The sequence below is a fragment of the Camelus ferus genome, chromosome 19 (assembly GCF_009834535.1).
Source record: "Camelus ferus isolate YT-003-E chromosome 19, BCGSAC_Cfer_1.0, whole genome shotgun sequence".
NCBI lineage: Eukaryota > Metazoa > Chordata > Mammalia > Artiodactyla > Camelidae > Camelus > Camelus ferus.
This window is the reverse complement of record NC_045714.1, coordinates 6,159,604-6,186,140: the sequence shown is the minus strand read 5'-3', so window position 1 is coordinate 6,186,140 and position 26,537 is coordinate 6,159,604. Positions and strand designations below refer to the sequence as shown.

At 39.2% G+C, this 26,537-nt stretch overlaps 1 protein-coding gene across 6 annotated transcripts in view; it reads left to right on the top strand.

The window, feature by feature from the left end:
• Positions 1-24,220, top strand: part of ADNP (activity dependent neuroprotector homeobox) — a 52,293-nt gene extending 28,073 nt beyond the window's left edge. For 5 of the 6 annotated variants that reach the window (XM_032461374.1, XM_032461377.1, XM_032461375.1 and 2 more), the window contains 3 exons: positions 14,926-15,038; positions 16,877-16,969; positions 18,754-24,220. In XM_032461374.1, coding sequence (XP_032317265.1) covers positions 14,926-15,038; positions 16,877-16,969; positions 18,754-21,864 — 3,317 coding nt within the window. In that variant the 3' untranslated portion in view covers positions 21,865-24,220. Of the gene's footprint in view, positions 1-14,603; positions 14,623-14,925; positions 15,039-16,876; positions 16,970-18,753 lie in introns of those variants that run through there. The other variant, XM_014550835.2, reaches the window with a different exon arrangement.
• Positions 24,221-26,537: the final 2,317 nt, after the last annotated feature.

The following is a 26,537-nucleotide window of genomic DNA, read 5'->3' as shown; positions in this document are numbered from 1 at the left end:
GCAGGTACTTTGGCTTAGATAATTGCTGGCTTTTGCTCTTCTGCCTTTTCTGTCTTTTCCTGAACCCTCTATGCTTCTTTTAAGAGCTTGTAGAAACCTGTGCTTCCCTTGAAAATCTATAATAATCTTTCCTTTTCTGATGGGAGCTGGCAGCAGTTGAGAACCCATATGAGTGGCCTCTTTTGAAACTGGTGTATCTGAAGTATTTCTGTCTAGTGGAAATACAGTGGAATTAGTAGAATTTTAAATTGGTATTGTAAGTTGAAGTCAACAATTGAGAATTCTTGCTTTTGTGAAAGAGATGAACTGAGACTGGGTGTGTCCTAATGCAGGGAGTGCTTAGAATCCTGGTTTGTGATCAATTATACTAAAAAAGGACAAGAAAAATATAAATAAAACCTCTGGAAAGTAAGGATTGAGCCATCAAGTGATGAAACCTGCTGTAAGAATAATGCTTTTGCCAAGCCTTAGCTCTAGAAGATAGCTTAGAAAAACTTGCAAAGATTATTCAAATAAATTACATGTTCTGTTATTCAGGAATGGTGAGAAAACAACATTTCCCTTTACTATGGGGAAATTATTTTATCTTGGTTCATTTAGATGTGAAGACCAATAGCATGCTTCTGGAATGATTATAAATGGACATATCTGAATGTCCTCTTAGGCCTGCTTGTTAATTAATTGACTTCCCTTTTTCACATTTCTCTTAAGCTAGATTGTCTACCTGTATTGACAGCAAGCAGCCCTAAGCCTATGGAGTTCTTCTGTAGGCAGCGTAGTGTTGGAATCACTCCCCACAGTGTGTCCCTGCTTTGCTGAAATGCCTATTTAAAATGGAGTAAATGGGAAATGCTACCCATCTCACACTCCCTAAGGCTAGATTGAGGTGTTAGAGGCATTCTCAATCATTTTTACTTTTTTAAGCAGTGAGGCATCTTTCCCCTTCCAAGTGAAATTTTGTGTGAACTCTAGTTTGTAAAGTTGATAAAGGGTCAGCTTTCATGTTATCCCTCAAGTGTCATCTTTCCTGCCATCTTTATACATCTTACAGTCTCAGAACACTCAGAGAAGTACGTGCTGAAAATCATTTGTTCCATTAGTGTTCTAGAATTTTGGTGGTCACAGCTAGGATTATTGTCTGAAATCTAAATACTCAAAAAGTAACAGGATAAGCAGCAACCATAACAGTTCCTGCTTGTAAGCACTAGGGTTTTAGTCTGAAAGTCTTCTTAAAAGAGGAGTAAGCCAAATATTATATATAATACATTTTTAATACTCAAAATCTGGATCATACTTAAACATTTCTAAGCCACCTAGGTTTATTTTGGGTACTTGCAAATGTTCTATTGTATAACAATTGTAAGTGCCACAATTTGTAAAGTTAAGAATATGCTAACTCTAACATGAATGTCTCACACAAACATAAAGTATTGTGTAAAAAATACTACTATGTTTAAGTATGAAATCACATTATATTGTGTACAGGAGAAGATGTATGGCAGTCACAGCTCAGGAATAACAATAGTCTGTGCTTTTAAAAATATATCCTGGTATGATCTCATAATTTTCATTGTAAGTAATTGTTCCAGGATCTGATCTGGTTTAAGGTAATAACAATTGCTTTAAGTGTTAATTGGCATCATCTTATTTAATCCTTTTGACATTTGAACAGTGGAATGGTGTCCTGGTTGTACCATATGAAACAGACCTCCAGAGCTTAAGTAACATTTGTAGAGTCACAGAGCAGTTCTAGGATTTAAACACAGATCTATCCAGCTCTAGAGCTGTATTCTTTATCACCCATCATACCGTCTTTTCTAGCCAGGGAAAGCTCTACTGTCTGTGTCACCCTACTTCTTGTTATAGAAGTTTGAAGTTACGAGGATGAAAAATTTTACATGTGGCTGATAGATGTTTTTGTCCATGAAACAGTATAGTCCTACTGGAAAACACAAACTTTGTTGTTGGCTATAGGCTTCTGCTCGAGCTTTTTTTCCCCCTTTTGCTGTCACTTCGGTATCTTGTTACCTTATACCTAAGGCTCTGGTTAATTTGCAGACCTTTCAGATTAAGTAGGTTGGTCTGGAACGGATATAAGCTCTCTCAGGTGATTCTGACAAGTGGCTAGGCATGGTATCCACTCTTCTACTTTTATTCTATTTCCTCTAGACCTTTTTTAATGGAACCTGCCAAGTAACACCAGGTTAATTCTCTCAGAGTGCCATTAAAATTCTGTCACTGCTCTCCCTCAGTATCTGCAGTATCTCCTCAGTGTCACCAGACATCGCAGCAGACTGGCTTCACACTGGTGGCCTCTGCCCTATCCCGAGCCTGCCTTTACAGCCTTGTCATTACTTGGAAACTTGACATAGCAGCCATTCTGACTCTGCAGTAGTCCCTAAAATTCCTTGCTTTCCCATCTCTGAAACTGCCAGCAAGGTGTTTTTTTGTTTTTTGTTTGTTTGTTTTTGGAGTGAATGCAGATTCTTCACCTAACTTAGTGGCCCCAGTGCGACAGCTACTTCCACCCTCTCCTGACAGCCCCTGCTTCGTCCTTCTTATGAAGCCTTAGAGCATTTAGTTTGTGACACATTGCCTCTTTTCCTGTATACATTTGTGAGGTATCATCTCTGTAAGCCCTTTGTAGGCAGGGACTGTTCATTTCATTCTTCATTTATTGAGTGCCTGCTATGTGCCAGCGGTGGATGAAGATGCTAGAGATAAAGCAGCGGGAAAAAATAGGGCCCTTTTAATGGACCTTCTTTGCTTTGACTAGTAAGATGGCATCCTTGTCCTCTTTCATATTTTAAGGATTCTGTTTAGCCTGTCAGTTGAGATCAGGAAAATTAATCTCTGCTAAAAAATGATCCATAGTGATTGTAACTTACAGAGTACATAAATACCTCTTTACCAGTTGTATCAATTACAATTTCAGGTCATATTTTACTAAATCTCTTGAGATCACCTGTGATGAGCATTTAAAGTAAATTGAAGCTTTTCAGTCACATTGTGATTATCATTTTGGTGATTGATACTGTGGTAAACCAAGCTAATTTCCCATTAGATTCTTGGTTTGGTATCACCAACATGAAAAAAGCCAAAACTTAAAGTGCTAAAATTACAATTTTCACCATTCTGATACCTTTGAAAAGGCTTCTTATTTTATTTTTCCCAAGACCTCTCCCTTTTACAGTTCTATCCTGTAACTATTTGAAAGAAACCTAAAATTTAATACATAAAAATTCTGTGAAAATCATTTCTGTACTGCTGCTACATGCTCTGGAATCATTTCAATTTTGTGAAACAAAAAAATAACTGAGCTGCTCATTAAAGTTACCCAAGCTGTATTAAACTATTAAGGCAGAGTGAACTGGGGCCTTAACGTTGACAAAGGTGATATATTCCTCTGTTCCTGGCCTCTGGGAGTGGAGCAGATTTGCCAGGAAAGTGAACTCTACTTACTAATTCTTTTTTTTAGGTACTTAACGGTGTGGGAGCCATGAATATATTATTATAGAGTCACTCATTTAATATTGTCCAAAATGGTCTGGAAATTTGTAAAGGCTTTCAAAGTTACTCTGTTGTATCCAGAACTTTCTAGAGGCTCTGTCCTGTTCAAAGGAATCTTAACAGGTGCTTAATATTGATAGTTTTGGCAGAGAGACCCATCAGTGATAAATGCCTCTGATTTTGAACTCAGACTGCCATGCTGATAAAATTACAAGCAGCCTTATCTGGTTCCATATTCACTACTGTTGTCTTAAATTTTCCAGTAGCCACTTTTTTCTTACTTTATTTTTGATTGTGGTAAAATATATATAGTAGTTAACTTATCATGTTAACTAACCACTTTTAAGTATACAGTTCCATAACATTAAGTACACTCACATTGTTGTGCAGCCATTACCACTATCCGTCTCCAGAACTTTTTTCATCTTGCAAAACTGAAACCCTATCTTTGTTAAACAGTAAATCCCCATTCTCCCCTCCACCTCTCCCCCCACCCATCCCTTGGCAGCCACCCTTCTACTTTCTATCTATGAATTTCACTACCCTTAGTATCTTGTTTGAGTGGAATCATGTAATATTTGTCCTTTTGTGACTAGCTTATTTCACTTAGTGTAATATTTTTGAGATTCATCTGTCCCAGTAGCCACATTCTAAAAATAAAAAGTGAAATTAATTTTAATAACTTTTGAATCCAGTACATCATTTCAAGTGGTTTAATTTTGAAAGAGTATTTATGAGATATTTTGTATTTTTTCATACCAAGTCTTGGAAATCCCAAGTATATTTTATGCTTAAAAGCATGTCTTAAATGAGCAAAGGACTTGAATAGACATTTCTACAAAGAAGATGGCCAATAAAACAAGTGTTGGTGAGGATGTGAAGAAATTGGAACACTGCACTGTTGGGAATGTAAAATAGTCACAAAAACACAAATACCTTATGATTCTATTTACGTAAAGTATTGAAAAGTAGTCAGAATCATAGAGGCAAAGTATAATGGTGGTTGCCAGGTACAGATGGGAGGGGGAAAATGAGGAGTTATTGTTTAAAGGGGATAGAATTTCAGTTTTGCGAGGTGGAAAGAGTTCTGGAAACGGGTAGTGTTGATGGTAGCATGGTAATATAAGTCATTAATACCACTGAACTTTACACAAAATGTTTAAGATGGTAAATTTTATGTTGTGTATATTTTACATCAATCAATCTTAAATTTTTAAGCATATTTCAGTTCAGTTCAGAGTAGCCACATTTTAAGTACCTAACAGCCATTTGTGGCTAGTTGTGCCATATTGGAAAGCATGGTTCTTTTTTCTTTTTTTTTTTTTTTAATTGAAGTACCATCAGTTACAGTGTATCAGTTTCTGGTGTACAGCACAATGTCCCAGTCAGGAAATCATAGTTCTTAAAATAAAAATAATTTATAAAATTTTCAAGTAACATTGGTTTTCTTGCTACATGACTAAATGCTAAAATACATAGATTACATTTTTTAAAAATTGTGTGTGTATAAAAATCTGGAAGGATAAATATACCGCAGCATTTACTGTTGTCTTGTAGAATTATTTGTGCTCTTCGCCTTAATTTGTATTTTGTAATCTTGCGCTAGACCTAATTGCTTTTTTTTAACAGCTTGAGATACTCACATGCCATACAGTTTACCCATTTAAAGTGTATAATTCAGTGTTTTCTAGTATATTTACAGTTGTGCAACTATCATCACAATTAATTTTAGAATATTTTCATCACCCCACAAAGAATCCAGTACCCATTAGCAGTCACCCTCTACTTTCTAACTTCTCCAGCCCTAGGCAACTTCAATCTCCTTTCTGTCTCTGAGATTTGCCTGTTATAGACATTTCATATAAATGAAGTCATATAATAAGTGGTCATTTGTGACTGACATTTTTCACTTAGCACAGTATTTTCAGGGGTCATCATGTTGGAACATGTATCAGTATTTTATTTTTATGGCTGAATCATTATCCCATTGTATGGATATACCATGTTTTATGTATCCATTTATAGTTGGTGGAGATTTGGGTTATTTTTCCTTTTTGGATATTATGAATACTGCTGAGAACATTCATGTGCACGTTTTTCTGTGGGTGTATGTTTTCATTTCTCAGTTGCTTTTGTAACAAGAATGGTCGGAATTTGAGGTGGGGGAGCCTGAGGGATAATTGAGAGCAGATTAGTCTCCTGCCTACCCCTACCCTTTAGGAAAAAAAATCACCAAAGCCTCTAGTTTATCCAAGCAGTTTTCAGAAGAACATGCTTTGAGTATTGATAATGGAAAACTACATCAGTTTTTTGAAAAGCTGTTGTTTTATTTAAGGATACTAAGATTGTGGTCTTCATTTTGCAAGATAACACCATTACAATTTGGATAGAAAGATCCCCTTCAGATATGACCATCTAGTGACTGTTGGCATCCATGGTGATGTTAACACTTCAGGGCAAGTGGTCTCACAGCTGCGCTCTTGTTTCAGTTCTTCTCTGGATATGATGAGAACATCTGATCTGAGATGTGTGCATATTCTTAATCTCCCTGTCACCACTTGAGCTGGTTTGGCTGAATCATTTATGGTTATCTTAACCTTGGGTATTGAAGTTCTGGCACTTCCAGATGTATGTATGTAACATAACGTGCTGTTGTTTACTTTTAATTAATGTCAGCAATCAGAGCTTCATCTGCATGAGCAATGGGAAGAACACTGCATCCTAGATCTGGAGATGACCTTGAGACCCAGCTCTGTCACTGACAAGCTCATCTATCACCCTTAGGCTCGTTGCTTCACCTCAGTGGCTGATCTGTAAAATGAGAAGAGTTTAAAATTAGGCAAACGCCAGGTTCTTTTCAGTGATTCGAAGTGCTGCTTTTCATGACTGATTTTAATTGACATTTTGATTTGGAATGGGAATCGCAATCTCTTGTCTTTCCTAAGGCCTGTACATTTGTTTTTCATTTTGGAATCATAATGCTCATGCCCCTTCAATTGAGGAGATACTTAAAGATTGTTGATAGTTCTTTTCTAACCAGACATGGATTCAGAATAGAGTATCTTTTTCTCACCAACTAAACCAGCTAATATTGAAAAAGGCAACACACGTGCAAAAAAAGTTGATCGTAGTCGTATTTGTGAAGTGGCTGCCACCAACACAAATGCACCTTGCAGGAGCATTAATTTAAAAGTAATATCCAGAATCAGAGAAGTGTTGTCCCACTTGACTTGATTATGTTACATCTGGAATAATAGTTTATTCAGGCCCCAAAGAGATTGTCACACTGGAGCCCATTCATTGGAGATTGGCTTGTGCAGGAACAGAAGGAATGGTGAAAAGCACTGGGCATGTTTAACGGGGAGAAGAAGGAAAACTTGGGAGGGAAAGAGGACGTCTTTAAAACTTGAAAGGTTGTTAATGTGGCTAAGTAATGAGACTTCTGTAGCTGAACTGAGAGCTATGGGCAGGTTACAGAGCATTGTGAAAAGTAAACTTGTGAACAGAGCTGTCCAGTGTGGGACGAACTGCCTGGTGGGGTTTGTGCTTCCCTCACACAAGTCTTTAAGAGCAAGGTTGTTTGTGGAAGGGATTCGCACATCGTTCATGGCCAAAAGTGGCCGAAAGTATTCCTGTGATAAAAACATTTTTTTACAGGATGCTGTATTTAGGTAAATGCTCATCTTGCCCTGCATAAATACAGTCTATCTGGCAAATAGTTATGAAAACTTAATTATAAGGGATTTAATAATTGATTTGGTTAAAAACTTGGAAAAAAGTTTTTTCTGAAAGTTCTTTTTTCAGTTTTATATTTAACACTTTACTCAATCAATTGGGTTTCTTTTATTAAACTGAAAGAATAGTAAAAATGCAGTTAGTAGTTTAAGAACAGAAGAAAAGAGAAGTTGGTTACATTTCCTGCCTGCTTCCTGGCTTTCTTAACAGTGTTCTTCTGTGATTATCCTAAGCAGCATAATTGATTGATGTTCATTATTCAGATTTAGCTCTTGGTACAAATATGTCTTCATTGGTAAAGTTTCTTTGTCTAAACCTCCAGGGCTTTCCAAATACTCCCCTTTTTAGCCTCAACACTACTGCAGATTTTCTGGTAAGACAGAGAGGAGACTGAACTTTCTTTTCTTACCTCTGTCATGCTGCACAGTTTTATCTGCTAATCCGTAAGAGCATTCTGCCGCTGGCTAGTCAGACAATTGCTTGTTCTCTGGTATCTGGGATTGAGGAAAAGAGGGAAGGGAGGAGACCGAGCTGCCTTTCTGTGAAAAGCCTGTGGCATCTGGAAGGTCTTTTGTCCAGGCTTATAGGAAATTGAAAGATAAGCTGCTTCTGTTCAGGACTGTGTTTTAGAAAAGATTGAGTAGGGTGATTGCTTCCAGACTGAATGCAAGCTCCAGGCTCTCGATGTGCTTGCTCATGAGAGGGCTGTTCTAGAAAGGCTTTCCAAGGTTCATTTTTTAAAAATAGATACATAAACCTTCTTACAACTGGTTTAATTTAAATGTGGGGCTAGTGACATCCTGAAAAGCAAATAAGGTGTCTGTTCATCACTTTGGATCTCAGAATAATCAGGAAAGATAAACAGTTATTGGTTATAAAAAGAAAGTGCTTTACATTGACCACACTTTTACTCAATGAGTGATATTGACAGGCACTGAATATGTTGCTGAGGGGGTAGCAGGAGGAAAAGAGAGTGCAGAAATCTGGGAATGGTGTTTTCTTTCTGCCTAAGTAGTTTTTATCTTAACAGGTCCAAAGTGTTTCCACAGAGACATCACAAAATTTTTTTCTTTAAAGTGCCATCGTGGGTTGCAGTGAAGTAACTGATGCTTTGATTCTCTTTTTGAGAATCTTCTTAAAATGCCTGCACCTCTTAGAAAATAGCAAAACTTAAACCTTCAAATATCTGGCTCTTAAACGCCAGTGTAGATTATAAGAGCTTTATATAAATACTTTACCAGCATTAATTGGGATACTTTAAGTATCAAGGGTCTGAATCTCTTACATATTAATTTGGATTGATGATGTACCAGAAATGAATTTCTTTATATTGTAGTAGTTTCAATGTCTTCCTAATTTTTTATTAACTTAGAAAATATGTTGCCTTTTTTCTTCATGAGTGTCGACTGAAATAAATGGTGCAGTCTAAAAGTTGAGTTACGTTTTATTTGGCTGGAGGACTCTATCCATGATGACAGCCTCTCAGATCGCTCTGAGGGACTGCTCCGAAGAGGTAGGGGAGGAGCTGGGATATATAGGAGCTTTACAACAAAGACCAGGTAGATGGAACAGTAAAAGATTACTTGTTATCTAAAGAAAAACAGACATCTAAAGTTAAAGAATTCGGTGCTTTTCTATGTATGCGAGGAAGCAAACACTTCGATTCATTGAATTCATTCCTTTGACAAGCACCTAGCTATCTATGGCCAGTATCTTGTCCTTATTATTCTGAGTCCCCTCAGAGTGCACCATTGTGAGTGGCTGCAGGGGCTGGGCTGCAGGTTTGTCTTCATTGGGGGCTGATGACTTGATGGCTTCAGCATTCTTTATTTACTGATATGGTTTGCAGTATTTTTCGTTCACATGAGTAATGGCATCATTTCCAACCTGATGCCCTCCTTCATCCCTTACCAGAAAGATGCTTCCAGAGAGACTGTATTTTTCTTAACAGCGTTAATGTAGGAATGTTTAAAAAGAAGAGAGTATAAACTTATGTTCTAATCCTTAGGCTTACTGTGGGCTTCCTATCACCTTATTCTGATCAGACTAACTATATTCAGGGGAAATTTTCGGTGAACTGTTGGAATTCTGCTATAAATAGCCATCAAACTTCCTGCTTTGGTTGATTGTCCACTCGGTCCAGATTCTGTTTCATTAGTCTGCCATCTTGTTGTAAATTTGCATTATGTATGAGCTTAGTTTAGACAAGCAACTATTTCAAAGAGATACTTGGAAACAAAACTTTTCCTTCTTCCTCTTTCCATTAACCTGAGCCTCTCGCTCCACTTTTTATCTTTTTTATATTTCAAGTAAGATTTCTTTAGAAACAAGGGTTTCACTCCTTCAAGGAGACGGGGCGGTGGGGGGGGGGGATTGGAAACCACTATTCAGATTAAGTAACTTATGTTTCAGTTTTACCAGAAAGAAGTATCTGTCTAGCTCAATGCAGTGTTGGACATGTTTTTTTTAATGCAAATTATTGATTTGCATTCACTAGTATAACTGATGCATCAGTTGTCACTCTGATATATGTTCAGATTTCGGTTCCCAAATATTAAAAGGTAGCAGAGTTATGCCTGCAGGTGATAGAAACTAGGACATACCATCATATTTACTTCTGTATTTTCTGGCATGTTAAATTAGCACCATATGTTCTTATTAGGAACTTGAAATATCATAAAAGAATGCACATAAAAATATGAAGAATTTGCATACTTGGAAAATATCACTCTAGATCCATACTCACGGTAGTTTAAAATATAATCTGTAGAAGTTTGATTTGGAGGCTTTTTTCTTTCTCTTTTTCTTTTCCTTTCTCTTTTTCTTTTTTCCTCCTGGCTTGATTATCTGTGCCCTGGTCAAAGGTTTAGGATTGGGTTTTACAGTTTTTTTGTTGTTTTTGTTTTTATTTCCTGATGGCATGGTTATAATAAAGCCTTTCTGCTTTTCCTAAAAACAGGGACTGAATGATGCTGTCCTTGATATGGTGGCTTTGCAGAGGAACCACCATACACAGATAAGCCCCATTGATTATTGGTACCTCAGGTCCTGCAGACCTTGCCTTAAGCCTGCTAAAATAGCACTGTCATCTGCTGGGTTCCGTCTCCATCTTCCTGACCCAGATGAAACTAAATACAGTACCTGACTACACACAAGCCTTTTGGCAGAGCTGTTTCATAAATGATTATAATTGTGTTTCTCAGTTAACAATCTCTTTGCCTAAATAAAGTTCACAGTCATTGATGTTGTATCATCATCCTTCCCCTTACAGATTCAGCCTACAGATATTTCCTCATGAGATAGGCTCTCTCTGCCTTTATTTACCCGAGTAAAGGAGTGTTTTTGCTTTTGGTATTTGGAAAGGAAAGAGGTACATGTATTTGATCAGTCTTACATGTAATTATATAGTTTTAATTCATCTGTAGCCTCTGGCTACCAATTTCAGATTTTCATTTCTTCCATCTGACTCTTGCTTTCTAAGGAAAGTGCATGAGTAGGATTTTGGCCAGGATTAGTAAAACTTTAATGTTTTGGCCCTAATCAGTAGGTGTGGGTATAATTTGTGAAGACTGATAGGAAGGAATATGGCTGAATCATTCAACAATGAATTTAAATCATTCTCAAAAATTGATGCTTTAAGTCTAGTTCATCAGATGGCATATGCTTAATTTAACCAGAAGCTACTTAACGTCAGTTGTTAATAAAACACTTGGAAATGTTGACTCCATTATTAATGGGTTTGAGCTTTCCCCAAAATCTTCTAGATTTAGAAAATGTTTAATTCTTTCCATACAGTGTTTTTGTTTTTGATTGATGAAACCAAGGTCCAAAGCCTCTTTCAGAATAACTATACCTTCCTGACAAATTCCTATTCTTCCTGCTAGACCCAACTCACAAGTATAATTATTTTGCGTAAAATTCCCCATCTTCCCTCTTACTCACTTCCTTCTCTGTGTCCCACTGCCCAGTGAGTCTACCAGAATTTCTGGTTGCAGAACTGATTGTATGTTCTTGTTTAGGAAAAGTTTGGGGGAGGGGTGCATGAAGGGGGCTGTCTTTCAGGCATAGCTGGATTGAGGACCCTAAACAATGTCAACAGGAGTATTTCCCTTTCTGTCTTTCTATGCTTTTCTCCATGTAGTGGCAGGTCCTGATTATTCTTTTCATCATCACTATCAGCCTTGTTTGGGGCATATGTCCAAGTCTGTATTAATCAGTGTCTGCAGAGACAGAACACACTAATTGGTTAACCTAAGTCATGTGTACTCAGCTCTGATGGTGGAAAGGCCTCCTAACTGATAGCACAAGAGTTGTGGCAGGCGTGGTTCCGAGGGGAAGTTGGGGCAGAGAGAAACAAGCATCTTCGTTACTCCAGTGACCCAGTGCCTGCTGTGTACCCTAGAAGTGATGGACTGCTGAAGGGGAGAAACTGTCCTGCTCAACTTTCTATTTTGAGCACATTAATGGGCAAACTGTAGGTGCTTCAAAAATGATCGCTGAACAGTGGTTTCATTCGGTCAGTTGGATATTTCCCCCTTTTCTATGCCATTAACTGAGAAATTTATGGTTTGGCTAAAGGGAGTTCTTCTTGGTATTGGGATAGTGGTGCTGACCTGGTGAGAATGGCCATCCTAATAGCCAAGGAGCCTCTGGAGAAAGGTTTAGCCACTGGGGACAAATCTGGAGAGAAAATAAGACTACCCCTCTGCATTCTTTTTCAGTACTCATCTCTAGACAAATTTTGACATTATTGTAAAGCATCTTCCTCCCTAAGAAAAATGGTTGTAAATTATTTTGTTTTTAGCTTTCTTTCTATTCAAAAGTGCCCTTAATCTCAGGCAGTCAACTTCCTATTTAATCTGTTTCTATCCCTCAGTTATTCACTTGAGGTATTAGGCCCCTTGTCCAGATTTCTAGTTCAAAGGACTTCTGAGAGGTGAGGAGGAAGCCAGAAGGAATTCTTGTGAGTGTTTTTAAACAAGAATCAAATAGATAACATCAATGAATCCTGGAAGCAGCTGTTGATTTGAAGTTGTTTCTTAACAGCAAGCAGTGGGCTGGGGGCGAGGGGGAAACATAGGGCCCTTGAGTTCTTCTTACTATCTATAATAATTCTAACATTAACTGATAGAGTTTGTTGGAGACTTTCAAGGAACCTTGGCTTGTTACAGACATAGAAAAGCTCAAGAAGTATACACAAGAAATGGAGGGTCAGAAGTAAGAGGAAGCCTTCTTTGCTTATTATATTCCTAATACTAGGTACCTGTTTTGTATACCAAGAAAAATATTTTATTTAATAAGCAAAAAGCCAGAAGAATCTAAATGCTTTTGAGGATGCTAACACATATGAATGTGTTATTCTCACTCAGGTGGACAAAATCTTGGAAATGGCCTCCCTGGAGGGTACTTCCACCTGGGGCAGGCGACAGATGATAAACTTCCCCAAGATCATTAGAAATATCAGAATTCTGCTTATGAAGACAATTATAATTTTAACCCAAAATATTCTACATCTTTCTAAGTACGCATTAGCTAGGAGGAACCCAAGTTAATCATAAAACACATAACCATTTTTTGTACAGCATTTTCCAGTAAGCAGTATCACTTACTTTTAAGCCTGTTTAATTCAGCTCACATGAGTAAACTCAAGATTTATTCTATGTATCAAATACCTTTTATGAATTACTAGTTTTTTATAACTAAGCTCCCTTATGAGCTTATTACTTTTTCAGAACTGTAGGTGGGTAAACAGGGTATAGTGAAGCAGTGAGGGTCTTTCGCTTGGAGGTCTTAAAACAACTTAGCTGCGGGCAGATTTTCTATACGAGGGTGTTTTCCTTTATCCTGAGCTGCAGTTTGACTCCCTTGGATATTTTCTGTGTAGAGTGGTGGCGACATTTCCAAATCTGTATTTGTTTTGCTGAGACGTTGAGCTGCTTATCCAGGAGGCAGGGAGAACCAGTAATGGCTGCCTGTTGCCGTCTTTGCTCTGAAGTGAAGGATTAACGTAGGAAGTTCCAAAAGAACTGGATTTTGGCTCATGGAGCATTTATGAAATGAATGGAGAAACAAAATGTCTCTTCTCAGAATTGGGTATCTATGGGCGTTCATTTTTATGCCTAGTCTCTTCAGAATTAGCCTGTGACACTGTATTTCTGAAACATTTTTCTATCAGGTGGTTCTCTCTGAGTGGCCTAGTTTATGGGAACCTAGGAGAGTTTTTTTTAAATCAGTTTATTAAGCAACTGATAAAAAAAATTGTTTAAAAAAATTGTTTTGAACCATGAAAAGGGTTTAGCAATAACGTTTCCACAAGGAATAATGGAGAGTGCAGAGGACACCATAGTCATGCTTCATAGCTAGGAGGAGTTCCAGCTTAAGGATAAGTGTGTTTCAGTGAAATGCATTCCTCTTTTGGCTTTAAGTACACATTGGTACTTCATACGGAATATTTTGAGACTTCTAAGTTCTGGTAACATATCCAGATTTAGGATTTATAGAAGTTGCTGGGAGTTGGGGGGAGGTTGGTAGGCTTTCATTCTCTCTCTCTCTTTTTTTTTTTTATAGTTAATATTGATTTTTGGATTAGAATATAAATGAGGTAACAGATACTACATTTGGATTGGTTTACTTCATGATTGTGGTTTACAAATGGTAGTGATATCATAGATTAACAGCCTTTATTAATTAGAAAACCAGACTTGCATGTACTAAATTTTAATTCCTGGTGCATTGGATTTTGTTTCTGTGTGTTTTTGATTTTTAGAGCTACTTTATGTCCTGCAGAATTTATTTGGATTCTGAAGTCGATGATAAATTCTTACCCTATCTTTTAAGAGACATTTATAGTCACATTGGAAGCCATGCTAATTCTCAACTGCCCAAGTTTTACTAATTTTATTTTCTTAACCTTTGTTTTTAAGGAACTTGGGAAAGTAGACCTAAATTTCTACCTTAATGTATTAGGTCATTTAAGTAATTTTTTCAGTTCCCTCACACACACATACAGGTTTTTCATTTTTCAAAAAGATCCCCTAAAGTCAGTAAGAGTTATTACTTGCTGTGATGCTGAGTCCCCAGCTTTCCCCATCTCAGCATTCATTCTGTGACCATAAGTGAGTGCCTTTGCCCAGGTGTGGTACTGGCTGGCAGGCAAGTTACACAACCATTTGTGTCTTTAGTTTGGGTCATACAGAAGTATAAACTTTAAAGGATACTATAGCAATGTGCAGGGTAGTACCCAGACAACAAAAACTTCTTTTCCCTGGCACTCAAAATTATGTGGTAATGATGCTGAAATGGTGAACGTTTTTCTGTTTTCAGAGATTCAACATCACAAGGAGAAAAAGCACTCAACACTTGATTTTAAAATAATCGGTTGGTATTATTAACCTAATTCTCAACTTTAAATAAGTTCATCACCAAACTAGTTTTTAATCAGAATTGTGCCACATTAAATTCATGTTATCTGTAACATAGAATGTCCTGTTAAAAATAGAAAAGATCAGAGAGCACTTATTTTGCCTGCCTGCGTTAAGTATGCAGAACATGCTAGATAAGTGTATCTACTCACCTTTTTTGTCAGACTGGGCCAGGGTTTGTGATCCTACCATCAGCGGAATTAGTAAATATTACAAGTTGTACATGTTTTGACTTGACTTAAATTTTTTTTTCCAATAGAAACTATGTTCCAACTTCCTGTCAACAATCTTGGCAGTTTAAGAAAAGCCCGGAAAACTGTGAAAAAAATACTTAGTGACATTGGGTTGGAATACTGTAAAGAACACATAGAAGTAAGTAGCATGTCATTTTTTAATTTTCACATGACTCAGCTTCTGATCCATTACTTTGTGTTAGTGGCCAGGATCGTTAATTCTTAGATGTGATTCTGAATTTTAACTGCAGCATTAGCTTTGCCAGAGCTTTCTCAATTAGCCTAACTTGTTCCCTTCTCCCTAAAACGGGCTTTTTCATCTTTGCATCCTGAAGCAAAAGCAGCTACCATTGAGGACGTACCATGTCAGATATTTTTTACTAGGTGCTTTAAAATGATCTCTCAATGCAAATCCTTAAAACAACCCCAGGGGGGGCATAGGAATTCTTATCTCCAGTTTACAGATGAAGAACCAGTAAACAGGTCCACCTCATAGCTAAGCATGTGGCAGGGTCTGTCTGTGGGACTCCAGAGCCTGTTCTCGCTCTGATACGCCTGAATGTTCTGGTTGATCTTCTGATTGCTGAGGCATGGTGATTGGGTGCTTGTTGTCTTTCCTTGGGATTTGAGCATTTGTTGGCCCTTTTGACCCATCATAGACTATTATCTTCCCCTGTGTAACAGTTTGGACTTCACAAACTGTTTTTCTAGCCTTTTTATTCTGTGTGCTTTATAATAGCCCTGTGGGATAGCCAGTGCAGTGGTCTCCTTTTCCAGATCTCATTACTCCAGTCTTGTGGTTGTTGACCAAAAAGCTCTGATTAAAAAGAAATGTTAAAGCTGTTTTCCCCATTAGCCCTTTAAATTCCAGCTGGCCAGGGACCATAACTACATTGTCCATCTGTGTCTCCTTAGCACCCAGCACAGTGCTGGGCACATAATAGGCACTCAGTAAATGTTTGGATGGAATCGAAAGTTTAAAAAAAAAAAAAAGCAGTTTCCTTCATGCAACAAGTTTTCTTTTCCTGATTCCCACTAATCCTACTCTAGGGGTATGTCATGAAGATGGAAGCTTCTCAAAGGTTTCTTTAGTTATGTTGTCCCTGGTGTGGAAGTTCACTCCACTCGTTCTCCAACCCCTCAAGTCCTGTCAGGTAGATCTGCCTGATGCAGCAGTCCATGTACTTCAATATGCAGTGGGGTAGTCTTCACAAGAATAAACAATGCAAATGTTAGAGGTGCCTTTTCTATCCTGCATTTGATTTGTTTCTCCCATTATTGCATCCACTACGTACTCTGGAATTGATGTGTACTTGATTTTCCCCATACTGAACTGTGAACCTTTTAGGAACAAGAGGAATTTTACCGTAAAACTTTTTATGTTCCTATCTCAGGCTTGGGGAGGTCAAATTTTTACAAAGAGTATAAATTTAAATTTAATATTATACTAGTTGCTTTCTTTGAATAGATTTCCTCCTTTGGGGGTTCAGAAACCCTGAGTTTTCTTCCGAGTCCAATTCCACCCCTCCCAAACCCCATCACGAAAGACTTTTTTTTTTTTTTTTTTTTTTTTTTGCACAGAACCAGAATATCACATCTGTAGTACTGTAAGTGAACGCTGATATCTTATATACTCCATTCCAGTACTATAACTGATGAGTTACAATACTCTTATGAAGGGTGCTTTGGTATTAATATGTGGCTGAATTTTTTTTTACTTAGTTACAACTTCCAGCCACTTCCCTGAAAACTTGGCTGATCATTTGGGGACTATTTGGTTGATATAAAATATTCAGTGTTACATCGTATGCCTTTCTTTGAATTTACTAAGGGCTTTATCACTCCTAGTTTTAATTCTCTGTGGAGTTGATTTTCCTGTGCATCTGTCCAGTCCTAGTTAAGAAATAGGATTTGTATGTAAACTTGGGCTAGAGTTGATACCATGTTTTTTTGTAAACTTCTTTCACTGTTTTCTAGGACTTTAAACAGTTTGAACCTAATGACTTTTATTTGAAAAACACTACATGGGAGGATGTAGGACTATGGGACCCTTCACTTACAAAAAACCAGGTAAGTTACATGGGAGACTTCCCCAAAAGGCTGCATCCTTCCGTTTTCTGCTCTAAAGCTTTCATAGTGATGCATTATTTAGAGCCAGCATCCTATCGTGAGAAGTGTCAAAATTGATTTCATATTTTCCTAAGAGGTAGGGAAAACTAGGAAGAACTTTTGTTCTTGTCTGTCATTGTACTGAAACTTCAAGTGTAAGGATAGAAAGTTTTGTTACTTAAAGGTTGTGAAGCCCACTGTATACCAGCATTCCCCTCTAGTCCCCCTCCCACCTCCCTGCCAAAAGTATTTGGCTCTCTTCTAATTCTAAAATGTTCCCTCCAGCATCCTATTCACCTAGGGTATCCATCAGTCCTTGTTTTTTCTAGAGAGGGGAAGACACGACTCTTTCTTCCATTACATTTTCTTACTCATCTATGTTGTTATGCAGACTCTATGGGGTGGCCTCAGCTAGCACATGGGGGATGGAATAGGTGGCTCTGTAGGGTGGCAGAGCTTAACTTTTTTGGAGTTAAAAACGATATAGATAGTCCAAGACACCAGCAATGCCAACAAATACCAACAGGTGACAACATAACAAAAATAAAGGGAGTCATAGGTGGTGTCTCCTTTTCTACGAATTATATACCATCCCCTATTTCAGCAGTGATTGTGATTCTGGATTATTGATCTGTTCATCTATCAGAACATACTTGGCAGGGAATCAGTACTTTTAAACTCCACCTCAGAAATTTGATAATATAGTGATCTGGTTCTTTTTTGTTGATACCCCAGGGAAGGGGATTAACCAGCAGTCTTAAAATACGAAAGCTTTCCAGTGGGACACACCATTTAGTTAATTCAGTTTCACAAATACTAAAGGAAAAGTGAAGTATTTCATTTTGGTTCAAACCAGTATCTGAAACAAGGTAAGTTTTTAGGGAAAAGAGCTAACCTCTTGCCAAGTTTGTGTTTCACTTTCTTCAAAGGACCGACTGCACAAGTGTTAATGAGCATGGTTCTGGCAGTTGCTCTTTGATATCAGTATATTCTGCAGTGCTTTACTTTATAGGCTTTTTAACACCTTGCACTCCTCACAGTCTATAGGAAATTTTTATTTAACTTCTTAATTTGAATCAAAGCAGCTATCACTTCATTACTTCTTTTGAAGCTGCTCTTGCTTGAGAAGAAGGAATAGCATGGCTTGTAGAAAAAAGCTGACTTTTCAAATCAGTAATTTTTTTGATCTGCAGTATAATCTGAATACTGCACTCTACTTCGATCAGAGGGGGAAATGTTTGAGATTTTTGAAGTTGTTCCTTTTTTCTATGAAAATTTTTCCATGATGGGGAGGACCAAAGGTGTATTTGTTGCCTTAAGTGCATTGTAACACTCTGGGCCCTGAATTTTACCATATAGTAAATCTGAAGCCCTCAGCAGTTTACTGAGTCATGGAGTGAAGATGATTTCACCTGGCTTATTCATGTCTTTTCTAACTATAAAATGTTTGTCTTTGTCTTTTGTTTATCTTTTCTAAAAACTTGGAGGGAGAACTTAGAATTGAGTTTTTATTTATAACACAGTGTGATACCAAAAAAGTAGTTTAAAACAGCTTTCTCATTTGAGTTTATGGCCCATAAATTTATTTTGCAAAAGGAAAAAAATTATACTCAAATCAATGCAACACAGAGTTTTGGTTCTAAAAATAGCATTATGTCTCTAAAATTGAGACTGGGGAAAAACCTAGAACCTGTTACTGCCTGTCTGAAGTGGCATTCTGATTCCAGTTTTTGTCTTTTCTTTAGGACTATCGGACAAAACCTTTTTGCTGCAGTGCTTGTCCATTTTCTTCAAAATTCTTTTCTGCATACAAAAGTCATTTCCGGAATGTCCATAGTGAAGACTTTGAAAATAGGATTCTCCTTAATTGCCCCTACTGTACCTTCAATGCAGACAAAAAGACTCTGGAAACACACATTAAAATATTTCATGCTCCAAACGCCAGCGCACCAAGTAGCAGCCTCAGCACTTTCAAAGATAAAAGCAAAACTGATGGCCTTAAACCTAAGCAGGCTGACAGTGTAGAGCAAGCTGTTTATTACTGTAAGAAGTGCACTTACCGAGACCCTCTCTATGAAATAGTTAGGAAGCACATTTACAGGGAACATTTTCAACATGTGGCGGCACCTTACATAGCAAAGGCAGGCGAAAAATCACTCAATGGTGCAGTCCCCTTAGGCTCAAATGCCCGGGAAGAGGGTAGTATTCACTGCAAGCGATGCCTTTTCATGCCAAAGTCCTATGAAGCTTTGGTTCAACATGTCATTGAAGACCACGAACGCATAGGCTATCAGGTCACTGCCATGATTGGGCACACAAATGTGGTGGTTCCCCGATCCAAACCCTTGATGCTAATTGCTCCCAAACCTCAAGAGAAGAAAGGCATGGGACTTCAATCAAGAATTGGTTCCCTTGCTTCTGGAAACGTCCGGTCTTTGCCGTCACAGCAGATGGTGAATCGACTCTCAATACCAAAGCCTAACTTAAATTCTACAGGAGTGAACATGATGTCTAATGTTCACCTACAGCAGAACAACTATGGGGTCAAATCTGTAGGCCAGGGCTATGGCGTTGGTCAGTCAATGAGACTGGGTCTCAGTGGCAATGCACCAGTTTCCATCCCTCAACAGTCTCAGTCTGTGAAGCAGTTACTTCCAAGTGGAAACGGAAGATCTTACGGGCTTGGGTCAGAGCAGAGGTCCCAGGCACCAGCAAGATACTCCCTGCAGCCTGCAAATGCCTCTTCTCTCTCATCGAGCCAGTTAAAGTCTCCTTCCCTCTCCCAGTCACAGGCATCCAGAGTATTAGGTCAGTCCAGTTCCAAACCTACTGCAGCTGCCACTGGCCCTCCCCCGCCCAATACTTCTTCAACTCAGAAGTGGAAAATATGTACAATCTGTAATGAGCTTTTTCCTGAAAATGTCTATAGCGTGCACTTCGAAAAAGAACATAAAGCTGAGAAAGTCCCAGCAGTAGCCAACTACATCATGAAAATACACAACTTTACTAGCAAATGCCTCTACTGTAATCGCTATCTGCCCACAGACACTCTGCTCAACCACATGTTAATTCATGGTCTGTCTTGTCCATATTGCCGTTCAACCTTCAATGATGTGGAAAAGATGGCGGCACACATGCGGATGGTTCACATTGATGAAGAGATGGGACCTAAAACAGATTCTACTCTGAGTTTTGATTTGACATTGCAGCAGGGTAGTCACACTAACATCCATCTCCTTGTAACCACATACAACCTGAGGGATGCCCCTGCCGAATCTGTTGCTTACCATGCCCAGAATAACCCTCCAGTCCCCCCAAAGCCACAACCAAAAGTTCAGGAAAAGGCAGATATCCCTGTTAAAAGTTCACCTCAAGCTGCAGTGCCCTATAAAAAAGATGTCGGGAAAACCCTTTGCCCTCTTTGCTTCTCAATCCTGAAAGGACCCATATCTGATGCACTTGCACATCACTTACGAGAGAGGCACCAAGTCATTCAGACGGTTCACCCAGTGGAGAAAAAGCTCACCTACAAATGTATCCACTGCCTTGGTGTGTATACCAGCAATATGACCGCCTCGACGATCACTCTGCATCTAGTTCACTGCAGGGGTGTTGGAAAGACCCAGAATGGCCAAGATAAGACGAATGCACCCTCTCGGCTTAACCAGTCACCAGGCCTGGCACCTGTGAAGCGCACTTACGAGCAAATGGAATTTCCCTTGCTGAAAAAGCGAAAGTTAGATGATGATAGTGATTCACCCAGCTTCTTTGAAGAGAAACCTGAGGAGCCTGTTGTTTTAGCTTTAGACCCCAAGGGTCATGAAGATGATTCCTATGAAGCCAGGAAAAGCTTCCTAACAAAATACTTCAACAAACAACCGTATCCCACCAGGAGAGAGATTGAGAAGCTGGCGGCCAGTTTATGGTTGTGGAAGAGTGACATTGCTTCCCATTTTAGTAACAAGAGGAAGAAGTGTGTCCGAGACTGTGAAAAATACAAGCCTGGTGTGTTACTGGGTTTCAACATGAAAGAATTAAACAAGGTTAAGCATGAGATGGATTTTGATGCTGAGTGGCTATTTGAAAATCATGATGAGAAGGATTCCAGAGTCAATGCTAGTAAAACTGCTGACAAGAAGCTCAACCTTGGGAAGGAAGATGACAGTTCCTCTGACAGTTTTGAAAATTTGGAAGAAGAATCCAATGGAAGTGGTAGCCCTTTTGATCCTGTTTTTGAAGTTGAGCCTAAAATCCCCAATGATAACCCAGAGGAACACATACCGAAGGTAATTTCTGAGGATGCTTTAGAATCTGAGGAGAAGCTAGACCAAAAAGAGGAGGATGGTTCAAAATATGAAACTATTCATTTGACTGAGGAACCAACCAAACTAATGCCTGATGCCTCTGATAGTGAGGTTGACCAAGACGATGTCGTTGAGTGGAAAGATGGTGCTTCTCCGTCTGAGAGCGGCCCTGGTTCCCAACAAGTGTCGGACTTCGAGGACAACCCATGTGAAATGAAACCAGGAACCTGGTCCGATGAGTCTTCCCAGAGTGAAGATGCAAGGAGCAGTAAGCCAGCTGCCAAAAAAAAGGCTACCATGCAAGGTGACAGAGAGCAGTTGAAATGGAAGAATAGTTCCTATGGAAAAGTTGAAGGGTTTTGGTCCAAGGACCAGTCACAGTGGAAGAATGCAACTGAAAATGATGAGCGCTTATCCAACCCACAGATTGAGTGGCAGAATAGCACAATTGACAGTGAGGACGGGGAGCAGTTTGACAACATGACTGATGGAGTAGCTGAGCCCATGCATGGCAGCTTAACCGGAGTTAAACTGAGCAGCCAACAGGCCTGAGTGCCAGGTTCTCCGGAGTCAGTGACAAACGCTGCAGCCTGGAACTCTGTTCTCCTTCAGAATGACTGCAAAGCTGTATTCTGATTGGTACTGCCTTTTGAGTGCTGGATCATCAGGCTGTGGGGACATGTGGCCACTGTGATCCCAGTGGTTATTTCTAAGTCTGTGACACGTGATTGGCTGATCTTGCTTTAGAACATGCTGTGACAACACAGTAACTAAATGTGAAAAACCAGTAACTTGGTGGCTCATGAACACACAGGAGGAAAAGCAGAGGTTTATTTTATCTGCCTTCTCAGCATTTCTTTCCCTCTGTAAAATGTTTGGTTGGATGTCCTTGGGAAGCGTTCTCGCTTCACATGGTAGTGTAGGGCCAACATACAAGCTACCAGTCCAATGTGTATAGTAGACTTTGGGGAAATCGATTTTTTTCATGTATTCATTCTGAATAGTTGAAATGTATATTTGTACAGTCTTTTAGACCTATTCAAGTGATGCTTATGATATTGTTATTGTGTACCCATCATAGATTTGTTTTTTTGGGGTTTTTTTTGTTTGTTTTTTTAGTGTTGCCCTTGCTGTGTAATAAACGCTGTATCTAGTTGACCTAGCAAAAGCCTGAAACTACCCTAGTGTGGACTTCGGGACAGACTTAGTTTTTGCACATAACCTTGTACAATCTCACAACAGAGGCCAGCCACATAAGATATATATCTGGACTCTCTTGTATTATAGAATTTTTCTTGTTCTGAATATCCATGACATTACAGCTGACAAAAACAAAAACTGGTATTTCAGATGTTTTCTGAAATCTTTTAAGCTAAAATCACATGCAAGAATTGACTTTGCAGCTACTAATTTTGACACCTTTTAGATCTGTATGAAAGTGTGTTGTGTTGAAGCAGCAAACCAAGGAGTGCTGCCTTTTGGATATTTAGTTTTATCTTTAGTTAAACACCACCCTGGTGTCTTCATTTATACCATCTAATATATGACACACTGTTGTAGTATGTATAATTTTGTGGTCTTTATTTCCCTTTGTATTCATTTTACGCATCTAAATAAATTGCTGTATTGTGCTTAATGTAAATATTTGCTTTATTACACATTACAGTCCTCTGTGTCCACTATGTCTTGTGCCAGTTGATGCCGTGGCTCTTCCATCAGAGATGGAGGCCACAGCCGCTGAGGAAACTTGTGGAAGATCAAGATCTGCCACTGGCAGGAGGAATGCTTTCTCTCAAGGCACCTGTTATAAAACCTTTGGTTTTGTTTTGTCTTTTTCCTTTTAAACTGCTAAAATAAACATCCTTGAATTTTTTTCAGTTCCCCTTTTGTTAAGGACCGGAGCCTGCTTATATATGTAAATGTCTCGATGATAAAAGGATGTAAACATAAATTAGCGTTAATTTGCAAGCAGAATCTTAATGCCCTGGTGTTCTTTCTTCTAAATGAAGTAAATGTTAGTTTTCATCTTATAATGGGAGCAAGTATACTAAACAGGCAACTACTCTGCTTTTGTTAAAACTCTTCGACCATCTTGCTATTAAGAAAAAGGCTTTGGAGATCACGTTTGGAGGGCTTTCAAGCTGCAAGGAGCTGGTATGGTGTGTTTACTGTGCATAGATTCCCAAGAGACTGGAAAGTTGTAAGAAGGCAGAATTAGGCCAGCGGTTTTGGCAATTATAACGATGATGAGATACTCCAGTCCATGCAGAGGTCACTGCCTCTCAGGGACATTGGCCTAAAGAGTTCTAAAGTGGTTGGTTTCTATAACTTCTAAGACTTTCTAGAAGATTTCATCTTGTTGATGCTGCTTTACCTGAGGTTTGACCAAACCTACCCCTAAAAGGATAAGTTGTGCATTTGGGGCTGGTGTGGAGCTATTTTAAGTCTGTTTTAGAGGTAGATTGTGAATTCTGTGGACACCAGCTAACATTTAGAATGGGATGTCCCCAAATTAAGATGTTACAAATTACTAAGTTAGAAAACCTGGCATTGAGAAAGTCTGTTTCTCTTACTTGAGAACAGTAATACCAGCTGAAATTAAGCCATCGCATATTTGTTTTGAAATTACCCTTCCTAATTAACAAGTAGGAAGAACTTAGCCTGGGCTTATGAGTCCTACGTGGAGTACTAATGAAACTTGTGCAAAATAATTGGGGGGGGGGGGGCGTTCCTAGTTGGACATTCGAGCAAAGACAGATGAGCGTGCTTCCTTGCTGAGATGGTGGGAGTGGGCCTTGTTGGCATTCAGAAGACTTTAGCCCCCTGAGAACTGGAAATGAGGAAGATCCCCAACTAGAAATGTTGCAGAAGCCCTGGAAGTGTCTCAATAAAAGCCATTTTAAAAGAACGTCGTTGCTACTGTTTGTTTTCGGAATAATATGGAAATAAAAGCTGCCAATCTGCCATCTTCTGATTAGAGAAGGTCTATAACTGTAGACTGAACAATTCTGTAGATTTTAAATAGGAAAAACATACTTCAGAGAACTTTTTGCCCTTCACATTTCCTTGTGGCCATGAGCCACCGAGCCTGGGTAAACACTTAAGATTTCTCTCCCTTTTCAGCACATTGAAACATTTTCTTGTCCTAACTTTGGTTCCCTGTCATTGAGCAGTAAAGGGTCTGCTTCAGACTGTTCTTTGTCCCCTCTTAAGATCTGAGCAGAAAAAGATCTGCCCCCTTTTTTCCCTCTAGTTGTATTGTCTGGTCCAAATGCCTGCCTGTTTGTAAAGACACACACTACTTCAGCGGAGAACAAGATAAGTGCCAGATTTGAAAATCATGTCAAAGACTGGGGGATGCCCCACCTGAAATATTTTCTAGAAGCCATTGGACCTGCTTTTGCCAAGTGAGTATTGCCGTAGAGAGGGATGATTTCCCTACTGTGGACTACAGGCACCTACCCCTCAAAATGGGGCTCCCAGATCATCTCTCGGTGTTTCTATGCCACTGAAGCTTGAGGACCACTTGGAGTGAAGGAAAAATCTGTTTCTTCCCAACGAGATAAGGTAGAACATACTGAATATGTGGATTTCACACAGCAGCCAGTCAGCCTTCTGCCACAGCATAGGTAATGATCTTTTCTACCCATTGTGACCCTGATTTCTAATCTACCCTGTTCATTGGATTGGTACCAATTGCAGGCATGTTTCACCGAAATGTGTAGGAAAATCTCAAGTTTCTAAACCCCCAGAAGACTGAAAAGAGACTGCTGCATTCCAATGTACCAGTTACTAATTGGCCACCATGACATGGTCTAGAAAAAGACTCAGATAAACTAGACGTCAAGTTAGAAAATAAGGTGTTTTCTTCCAACTACTAATAGAAGTTTAGCTTGAAAATGCATCCAAACTTGAAGCAAAGGAGGGTCACCATTTGGTTAATTCTTTGCATCCTGCTTACTCTGCATTAAATAACTTAACATTCACTGTAACTTAAATCCCAGTGGATTTGCAACTTAGTGTGGGTTGTGTTAAAAAAAAAAAAAATCAGCATTTAAGGCAAAAGTTGTATATATCCGGAAACTCTTAAGTCAAGATTTCAAAAAGCTCCAACTAAGAACACAGGAGGGAAGGGCGATAGTCATTTCCAGGACACATGCTCTAGGACGAATAGAGGGCACAATCTTGGACGCTGTGTGAATGAGCTGTCAGAGGTGTGTGTTCTTCAGCATACATACAATGTGCAACCGTGATGCAAACCAACCCCACCCCCCACCCCAGTGCACCCTAGAAAGGTGTAGAGCCATTTAAAACTGAACTGTTTATTGCAATAAAAACTTTGCTGTACCTTTACTAATGTCTTACCACTAAGTGAAGCAAGATGGATACTCTAAAAAGCAAATTGTTCGCCTTTTGGAAACATAAAGCAAGAGGCTAGAAATAAAAGGGCTCTCCCAATGCATTTGATGTAAGTGCTGTACTGGCGGCCTTCTAGACTAGAGCAGAATATGGCAGCTGTGTACGTGGAGCAGCCATCTGGGAATCTAGAAATTAAAGACCCCTCCTGGGAGACCACTGGCAAAAAGATCACTGTGTGAATTGCCAGTGGCTGCATCTGCTGGAACGGCTCTATGGGCTTCCCCAGGAAGAGGACGCGGAGAGAGGCTTAAACACAGAGTCCTCCGAGGAGGGGACCTCCAGGCCAGGGATGTGATTACACCTTTCCTAGGAGCTCAACACTGTTCCTAAAAATGTCCAGAGCTCAGCACACATCCTGATTGCATATTTACTCAACGAGTAAACATCCGAACATGACAGAAGTGTCCCTGGGACTAGTTGTAGGGCACTAGTTTCCAAGATAATTTGAAAACTCAAAACAACCCTGCCCCAATTCCCTAAACAGCCCCTGCCCCCACAGCACCTCACAAACACACACAAAAAGTCCTGTAAAGGGAGTATCCCCCAGGTTTCAGAACATGAAGTTTCAGAGAAGCCAACTTGCCCCAAAGATTCCAGCTGGCAGCGGGGAGATGCCGACTTGGACCCAGCACATGAGTCCACAGCCCCTGGAATTCCCAGCCCCACCATCCAGCCTTGATCTTGGCTAGAGGCTAGTCTCTTAAGAAAGGCTTTCTTTGCTATGAATGCAAAGACATGTGAGCCCCGGTTTCTAAACCAACACATCATACTTTCCCTGGCACAGTGTTTCCCAAACTACACTCATT